The sequence below is a fragment of the Tenrec ecaudatus genome, chromosome 6 (genome assembly GCF_050624435.1).
Source record: "Tenrec ecaudatus isolate mTenEca1 chromosome 6, mTenEca1.hap1, whole genome shotgun sequence".
Classification (NCBI taxonomy): Eukaryota; Metazoa; Chordata; class Mammalia; order Afrosoricida; family Tenrecidae; genus Tenrec; species Tenrec ecaudatus.
In genome coordinates this window covers 48,869,592-48,879,766 of record NC_134535.1, presented here as the reverse complement: position 1 = coordinate 48,879,766, position 10,175 = coordinate 48,869,592, and the positions used below count along the sequence as shown (strand labels likewise).

Genomic DNA, 10,175 nt, shown 5'->3' with positions numbered 1-10,175 from the left:
TGCTGAGCAAACAGTTTGAAACCTTGATTACACGAAGAATGAGGCATCAGAATTGGGAGAAGGTGTGTAAAGAGTCTTCACATCACGCTCATTGAAAGGGAAGGGAACTTGAGGCGCTTGCTGGTGGGAATCAAGGACTACAGCCTTCATAGTGGATGGCAGCGACGGAGAGCAAAAGCCCAACTGGCCAAAAATTAACACCCTGGCAAATTTAGAAAAGAGCGAACATGTCCCTGATTTCCTTTTATTTGGATCCACAATCAATGCTCATGGAAGCTGCAGCGAAGACATCAGTGGATGTGTTAAAGTGTCGAAGAGCAAAGTGGCACCTGACCTGATCGTTTATATTGCCACATATGCATGTGAACATGGGACAATGAATCGGGATGTCTACCCAAGAATCGATGCATTCAGACTGTCGTGTTGAAAGTGCCATGAACATTGGGAATATTGAAAGTACACGGAAAACAAACAAGGCTGTCTTTGAGGAAGTACTGACAGAATGTTCTTCAGATGGGAGGACCGCAGCACTTGGTCTCGGGCACGTTGTAAGTGTTATCAGGAGCAACTTATTCCTGGGAAAGGAAATCTGGTTTGTTTAGATAAATGGATGTCGAAAAGGAGGAAGGATTCCAGTGAGATGGACTGACACGGGGACTTTAACAATGATCTCGAACATGATGACAATTAGGAAAGGATGGGGAAGGACCAAACAAAAGAACGAACAAAATAGACTCACTGCCTTCAGTCAATGCCAATTCACAGTGACCTTATAGGACGGAGTAGACGGGATGGAATCCACCAACAATGGTAACTCAGCATTTAATGGCTCGAGGTGTTGCCAGACTGTTTTCCAAAGTGGTCTAACCACTTTACACGCCCACTGCTGGCAAATTTTACAAGTAGGAACATATATCAGAAGATAATGTGTACATACCTCAGGCTTTGTAACAATGTAAATATTGGACTAAGCAATATAAAATATTTTGTTGATTTCACATATTTAAAGATAAAATAAAAATCAGCTCAAAAATAGTTAAGTCTTTCTTCATGCATAAAATTTACATTGCGCCAATACAAATTTACAGTCTTGGCAACCTTACATTTGGTTCTTGTTTGTCAGGATTGACTTTGATTAGGTCAATCAAGACATTCAAATATGAAAAATGCCAGTCTTGGGATTAAATTGAAAAAACAGACTATGTTTCAGGAATCATTTAGGATCATATGAGCATGTGATTTTTTTTCTGTACCAGTAAAAGTTTGCTGATATATGAAGGAAAAGTTTCATTTAAATAAGCTCCACATTTAGATTCAGAAGCAAAATGGGGAATTAAAAAAAATCCTTTTTCTTCCTTTTGCTTATTCAACCAGTGGTCTCTGAAGTATTACCTTATAACTTAGTTCTTTGAGTGTGGAAATAGTAATCTACATGCAGTAATAATCACAGAGGTCGGCAGTAGTTCTATCACATGAAAATAGTTTTAGCCCCTTTCCTTTATTCTGTGGCGCTGATGTTTACACTAATTTGGTAGTAGTGGTCCCTACCATCTCATAGAAAGAACTGGACCTGATTTAAATAGGAACCACTTAAACTTGCCCATGTAGGGCGCTCCAAGTTGAGGATTTCTTGTATCTTCCTTTTGATGGCTTATTCGTGGTCAGTGAAATCTCCGTTGTTCATTTCATGTTCAGTCTTTATTACACATTAAAATCTGCCAGCATAAATTTGCATTTGTTTTGTACATAGAATTTGACAAGATGTTTGCTATTTCAATTGTTTTCCCTTTTTTTCTTTTCATTTTCAGTTCCCAGTATTCCCACAGATCTTGCTTTTTCTAACGTTCAGTCAACTAGTGCAACACTGACCTGGATGAAACCTGAGACTATCCTTGGTTACTTCCAAAATTACAAGATTACCACTCAGCTTCGTGCTCAGAAGTGCAGAGAATGGGAATCTGAAGAGTGTATTGAATATCAAGATATCCAGTACCTTTATGAAGCTGACCTAACAGTAGCCACAGTAGATGGATTAAAGAAATTCAGATGGTACAGATTCCAAGTGGCTGCCAGCACCAATGCCGGCTATGGGAGTGCTTCCAATTGGATTTCCACACAGACACTACCTGGCCGTAAGTCAAGTACTTAGTTTTGTCCCGTTATATATTTTTACTGATTTCTGCTAACACAATCCTGTATAAAGTCACTGAACATACCAACTTATTGTTAGTACCCAGACTAGCTCACACAGTAACAAGTCTATTTTTCATTTAGTTTAAACCAAATTAGATTTCAATTATTATTACTTTCAGTTATTATATCAAACTCCCGGAAATGTGCCTGCCAAGGTCCTACATTGTTAGACTGCACCAGAGCACGGTGGGAGCCCTTCTTGCATTTTGCCATTAGGTTACATTGTCTGCCATCTAGGGCCCGGGCTACAGCTTCCCTTTCTGTCATGAAGCTCTGATCCTTAGTAAGTTTAAGCTGACACACGCACACACACACCCCGTCACACAATTGTGTGCTGTGTGATTACCCAGCATCTTATGCTTTTCATCTACACACAGGTCCAAGACCAAGTAAAGCCAAGGGCACAACTCCCAGCATGAGAAGAAAGGAAAACAATACAGAAAAGTGCAAGATAATTGCTTAAAATTGCTCCTCCACTTACATACCTCTCAGAACATGTGTATTCAGGAAAATTCTCTTTGCATGTTTTTCCATAGAAATCACTCAAAATTTAACTTGCTCTTCAAATTTGTGTTATATTTTAAAACTAACTGGTTTCTCTGGTTGCTTAGACAAAAAAAATCAATTGTTTTCTATTGTCACTTACTCTGTTTACATAGAATTCTAATCATTTCCATGCAAAGAAAATAAGTAATAAAATAAGTCCTCAAACCTGACCACTCAGGAATGACGCAGTCTTTTTGAAATGCCACACCTGGCCCAAACTATAGCAGAGTAAATTTTAGGAAAGTACTACCCATCTTCCATTCTAATGCCAGTTCACATAAGCCTTGTAAACATGAATCTATGTTGCCATCTAATTTGGGAAGTACACTTCGGCTATAAAGTTATTTTATCACCTGATATTACTAATATTTATTTAATGCACCTCCCTAGAAAACAAGGCTTAATGGTTCTTTTCAATTTTGACATTTCAGAATTTACAATGTAAGTTCTTTTATTTCTTTATAAAGTTCTCTGAGAAAGATGGATATTTTTGCATCAAATTATAAAATTCTGAGACTGTTAACTAGGTGTTACCTTTCAAATGCGAAAAATAAAAGGTTTAAGTGACACTTATTTACAGAGCATTAAATGCAGTACATGCATACATCCAAGGAAGTTCAAAGACAGAATCATGTTGACTTAGGCCTGTATAGATAGTGGAAGATACTTTGATATGGAGGCTTTATTTTCTAGGTCAGGAAATATGTTTCATGTAAATATTACCCAGACCATCTGGCATACATTTTATAATAATGAATGTCTGATAAATATTTGTTAATTCAATTAAACATTTGAGCTAAATTCAGACAGCCTTATCTTCAACTTGGCTAGACTCTCCTCTGTGTAGTACTTGGATGCTTTCTGTAAGATCTTTAATTTTTTCTCTATGATCTGGCCTCTCTTCGACTTTCCTAGTAGCTCCTAGGCTCCGTTAATGGCTTTTCCTCCTCATTTTGAACTCTACGGGTTGTAGAGTTCAGGGATCTATCCTTGTCCCCTTTCTCCTCTTTTGTCAACACATGACCTCTGTAGGAGCTCTTGCCTTAGCCAGCCTCATCCTGTGCCATGGCTTTAAAGCAGACGTGGGGAAGGCCAGGCCCATGGCCATCTAAGGGTCATGAAATCATCAATATCAGCTGACATCACATGCGTCACCATAAGAGAAGCCATTCCGGCCATCACATTAAAAAACCAAACCACAGTGATTGCCATTAAGTGACTACTGACTCATAGCAACCCTAGAGGACAGGCTAGACCTGCCCCCGTGTGTGTCTGAAGTTGCGCCTCTTTGCTGGAGTAGAAAGCCCCGTATTTCTCCCGAGGATAGCTGCTGGCCTCCTGCTGCTGACCCTGTAGTTAGCAGCCAGCGTGTCACCACTCAGCCCCAGGCCTCCTAGCCATCCTGGGAGGAGGGACTGAATTCAATAGCATTTGCAGAGAAAAGGTACTCCACCCCAGCTTTAAAAGCTACCAATATACTGACTGCTCTCTAATGCTTTATGCCAGCCTGAATTGCTCCCTAGAAACTTGGATCAGTCTATGTACTTGTCAAATGAACATCGCTGGGCATAGGTACTCAATATAACTCTCAAAACTAACCACCAAGCCTTCTTATAATTCAGTCTTCCTTATATTGGTGGGATGTAGCAGTGGGCATCTGGGTGCAGAAATGAAACAATCTAGGTAGCATTTCTTTCCTCATCAAATCTGCCAATGAGTCATTTCAACCGCACCATATAAATACTTCTTTTAATTTGTATCGCCATACTATTATTCCAGCCTTTATAATCTGCTACCACTGTACTAGCCTGACTGGCCTCCCAAGATATCAGACTGCATATTCCTAAACCCAAAGCAGATGATGTTACTTCTGCGATTAAAGTCACCAAATGAATTCTTGTTGTAGTTAGAATTCAATTTAAATTGCTTCACATGATTAACAAAGCTTTACATGACCTGGTTCATAAGTAACTCTCTAATCTCATCTATTACCACTTTTCTGTTTCTGTTTGTCTCCAATCACTCTACATTCACTTCTGTTGATCAAAGACTCTAAGCTCTTTCTTGAACTCAGGCCTTTGCTGTACCTGTTTCTCTGATTACAATATTCTTCCATCTTCCTCTGCACATGAGAAACTTCTTATCATGTAGATATCAACTTGGATCACTACTCAGAACTGAATTTCTTCGACCACCTCATCTTAAATAGCCATGGAGGAATTGTCTATAATATCACTTATTTTAACTAGCACTTAGTACTATCAAATGGCTTTTTAATTTTTGTTTGGTTGATTGTTATTAAATTTTGTCTTAGTCATTGCTATTTCCTTATTACATAGAATAGTGCCTAATACCTGAAGACACTCAATAAACATTTATTTAGGGGGTGAAACTTGATTAAATAAGCTGTGTAAGGAGGAAGTAATTATTTTCCAATGCAGGCAAAGGGGAAGATGAAATTATCATTAAAAAAAGAGAACTACAGGAAGAATCATGTTTGGGTTGGGATTGGTCAGTAAAAAGATTTATTTTTCATTCATTGATTTTAAGAAGACACAGACACACACACACACACACACACACACACACACTAATCTACATGTCTAGAAAATATACATACATAAATGCCTGGGGATTAGAACACAGGAAAGGTACGATTTCAGTTGTTTCTGTCAATAGGAATAAGTTAGATCACAAGTGAAGATTTGGTAGAGAAGTGAAAAACTTTAAAATCCCAGGGAGTAACTGGTAACTGCCTGGAGTTCAAAATCCCATGGAGTTTATGAGAGCAGAAAGCCCCATCTTTCTTCCCAGGGGAGGGTGGTCGGTGTCAGGCACTGACCTGGTTTGCTAGCAGCCTAACACATACCCCCTCCCCCTGCTGGAGAGTTCAGGGAGGTACAATGAGCAATGAATCTCAGGACTGTGGGCGTGGGGAATTGGGATGACCATGCTAGACTAATGAAGGAATGGGCCATCTAAAAGAGATGAATTGCATCTGGTTGATTATTGTCCTACGGAAATCCCTTGCTGCTATTTTATTCCCCTAAAAACACTTGGATTTTGTTTTATTTGTTTTTTAATGAAGAAATACATGTTTTATATGCTATCAATCAATTTTGTTTGTAAGATTGTTCAAACCAAACATATCTGTATACCACACCTGGCTTGTGGGTAACTAATTTGCAACATTTGATTAAACGGGATCCCTGCCACTGGGCTCTTCATCCTGCTCCTCTGAACCGCTCACCTGACTTGTGTCTGATTGCACCTACAAGAAGAGCATCTCTTTGAAGTGCTTTATACAGTATTATTGAAGGCATTTAATTGTCATAAAGGAGCATGTAATATAACCATGTCAAAAGCTGGCAAAATAGAAGTGGGAAGTTTCATTTTCAAATAACCCAACCTTCTCCATTACGGAACTTTGACATTTTCCATTTGAGTGTCATTCCTTCCACATCATTCCCTCCACTTCTTTCCCTTCTGTTTACTCTGTGACTCACTTACTAAACCACCGGGAATTTGTCCGTTTCCAAAGTCTATTCTCTACACTCAACAGTTCCATTTTATTCAATCTAATCTAATGTAATAACAATGGAACTTTTAAAAATATCCCATGTCAACAAGAAAAGCAAAGGCTTTTTATAATCACTTTTATCAGGATTATTTGCTATTATTTATGCCTTCCCACATGTGGTTTGTTCGCTAGTGTTTAGGGCAGTAAGAAAACAGTCCTGGCTTTTCTACATTCCAACTCGGTGCCATTTGATGCAATGCCTACTGTACAGAGCCCCTCTATATGGAACAACAGTTTGTCTTTAACGACCATCTTTATATTAAAGAATAAGCAACAAAATGATATGATATACCATAACTACTTTATATAAATTGCATTTTATTCTAATGACATCAAATTGTACCTAAGTGCTTATTAGCATAAACTCTATGAAAACCTGGGCCATTTGATGAAGAGTTGAAAAATGTGGGTTAGGTGAAAATAAAATTATTCAAAATTTGAATGTCAAGTTAATGATCATCCACTTAGAATGATAAATAATGAGAAAGATTTAAAAATAGCTTATAGAACAAGAAAATATGTTGCTATTTATTATCTGAGCTCATAAAGAAAAACATCAAAATGAAGATCCAGGAAGTAAAATCAGAATAAAACTGGGAATTAAATTGGGTTAGTCTCTGAATCTGCATCTGCAACTGTAAAATGGAGGGGGGGGGGGTGGGGAAGAAGCAGCATTCAGCCAACTCAAGCTGACATTTCTTCCTCCACTCCCTCTGATCTACATAATTGAAGCTTGATTGTTAGTCTCCTTAAATCATCTGTATAATAGCTATAACTCTTTACCTCATGCTGAGTCAATATAGATACACATCTAAGAAGAAAAATTGCAAGTGGCAGAAATATTTAACTTAAAACATTAAAGTCTGGCAGATGATGTCACTCATCTAGTTTTTCTGATTATGCTCATACTCGACGGCAATCTGAGTTGTTCATATGTGTGTCTGTGTGTGGGGTGTACAGTGGAAAGTAGTTAAGTATCTCTGTGGTGAACAATAGACACTGATAACTGAGGAAATGTGCAGCTTTAAGGCGGTGGGGTGTGAAATTAGTACGGAATGAAATGGGATTCTCATAATGTGTATCTCCTATAGACCACCAACACTGGAAACTCCAAGAAAGGAAAATTCCTGGGGTAACACTGAGGTTGTGAAAACCACAGGATACCGTGCTCAGGAGGAATTTTAACTACCCAAACATCTGTTAGGTTTAAAAAAAAGCAACAAAACATGCCTCATCAAAGAAGTTTCTAAGGAATGCTACTTTATGATCTAAAAAGAAGGAAAGCAAACAGAGGGCAAAGCATACCTTAATATTTGTTAAGATGAGGAATCGTTGCTAAGTTGCTACTGATTTCATTATTCTCCCTGGCCCCCTAAACTGTGTGCTGCACTTCCGCTCTGAGGGATGTGTTCTAGAGAAGGAGCCGGCGACCATCCTTCCTGTAGAGAAGCTGGTAGACGGCGACCACAAGAGATAAGTTAGGAGCCATAAATAGAACATTTTAACCAGGCTATAAAGAAGTCTATGTGGTAGCAGCACATTTCTTTGGAGTAAGTTGTTATTCTGCTTGTAGTAGCTGAAATGAATATAGTTTATTCAAGACATGATAGTTGTGTTTCAGTGAAATTAGTTAAGTGCTGTTGCAAAGTCTTTTAAGTTAGTTATCTGAGGCTCCCGATTGGGTAATCCAATTGGGTAAAAGATCTCTCCCCGAGATCTTGAGGTGGAAGTTACTGATGTGATCACATATTTGCACAGGCATCGTGAACCCCATAGCTCGCTGCCCCGCAGCGACATTTTTCTTTGCATACATTCCCTTCTTTACGATATCGCATGCCTATTCAACTTCATTTACTGCGCTACTATTCAGCCAGTTGTCCAAGCCAGCCAGCTGGGAATCCTTTTAAACTCTTTCTAGCCACTCCTTCATAAGTACCTTCTGTGGCATTTAGACAGTTGTCATGAAGTCATAGTAGCTGGTTAAATGGGGTAGGTGCACTGACACACATGAAGGGTGGCTTGGGGAGGCAGGAGAGGACCTCTGGTGACACAGTGGACACATGTTGGGTGGCTAACTGATAGCAGTCAGACAGCACCAGCTACTCCTCTGGTGACAGACAGGGCTTCCTGCTCTCTTAAAGAGTTGCAGTCTGGGAAACACACGATGAAGTTCTGCCCATCATATAGAGTCTCTATGAGGCAGCATGGATTCAATGGTGATGAATTTAGCTTGGTTGAGGTGTTTTGTAGTCTCTACTGACTCATGGTGACCCCATATGTGTTAGGGTACCCCTGTGGACCGCAGGGTTTACAATGTCTGAGTTTTCAGAAGTAGATGGCCAAGTCTTGCTTCTGAGGTTGGCTTGACGCACCAACTTTTCAATTAGCAACTGACTCTACTACCCAAGGACGTTTAATCTAGACCTGAAATATGTTTTCCTAGATTATTTACAAGTTATCTAAAAGGTTTTCTCGGTTCCCATTTTCTGCCCTTTGCTATTTGAATACACCTATTCAAACGTGTCATTTCTCTGCTTAAAATATTTGGTAGCTTTCTTTAGCTTGCAGTGGAAAAACATAATCTTCTAAAATCCTCTACCAAGTCATTTCTGACATAGATGTGGATTCCAGGAGCATCCCTGCCTGTGTTCCTCTATGCTGCGGCATGTTGGAGAGTCCTTCCTGCTGTCCTTTCTGTGCACCTCTTTCAGTGACTTCATGTTTCACATCAAAGAGCTCCTGTATGAAGCTTTCCATAAATATCTTTCCATCCATATCTCCCCCCACAATTTATTTCTAAAGTACTGAACACATTGCATTATCAGTTCCTCACTTTTTAAAAAACATTTTATTAGGGGCTCATACAACTCTTATCACAATCCATGCATATACATACATCAATTGTATAAAGCACATCCATACATTCTTTGCCCTAATCACTCTCAAAGCATTTGCTCTTCATTTAAGCCCTTGGCATCAGGTCCTCTTTTTGTTTTCCCCTCCCTCCCCGCTCCCCCCTCCCCCCTCCCTCATGTGCCCTTGATAATCCACAGATTGTTATTTTTGTCATATCTTGCCCTATCCAGAGTCTCCCTTCACTTTTACGAGACTCTGGACTCCTTAAAACCAAAGGTGACAAGGTGACTACGCGTGCTGTGTCCTCCGCTGTGCGGGTTCGACGCCGAGTTCCACACTTCCTCAGCTCGTCTACCACCCCGAGGGACGAGGGCAGGAAGTCAGTTGCCTTCGATAGGCAAGCATTTCGATGACAGACTGCCCCATGTTGCAAAGTGTTTCATGCTACTTTTCTTCCATATTTTTTCGAAAATGTTGTTCAAATTCTTACACAGTTGTTGCCAATATTGAAAGTTTCCAGGTCATTTACTATTCAAATTGGACATATTCAGCTTTTTGGATTTCACAGAATCAATCTGCTTCATGTTGCTGATCATTTTTTGGCTTTCCTTTTCATTCATGCAAGAAATTCAAAATTTTGAGACTAGGAGAGTAAGAGTCACACAATAAACTGATTCAAGTTTTCTATAAAGAAGGGAGTGGTAAATGTCCAGAAAAGGTTGAAACATTAACAAAATTTAAATGAGTAATTAAGCTAATGACCTGGTAATGAATTAGTACAGTGAGGTGGAATAATGGCCCACGAAGAAAACAGAGAGAAAAAATAATGTCTGAATTTTGGGTGGTAATTACAAAGAGAAGATATTTAGGTGAGATAATGATTTAAAGTAAATAATAATAATCATGCAAAATTATTTATTAAAGCATTCAACTAGCTATCTAATAATAATAACAACAAAACAAAATACACCTTTTTCTAGATTAAAGATGTTCTCTAGAA

General features: G+C 39.0%; 1 protein-coding gene across 2 annotated transcripts in view; it reads left to right on the top strand.

Annotated features, from left to right (window-relative positions):
- Positions 1–10,175, top strand: part of PTPRQ (protein tyrosine phosphatase receptor type Q) — a 251,561-nt gene that overhangs the window by 151,209 nt on the left and 90,177 nt on the right. For both annotated transcript variants that reach the window (XM_075551228.1, XM_075551227.1), the window contains one exon: positions 1,809–2,132. In XM_075551228.1, the coding sequence (XP_075407343.1) occupies positions 1,809–2,132 (324 nt within the window). The remainder of the gene's footprint in view (positions 1–1,808; positions 2,133–10,175) is intronic.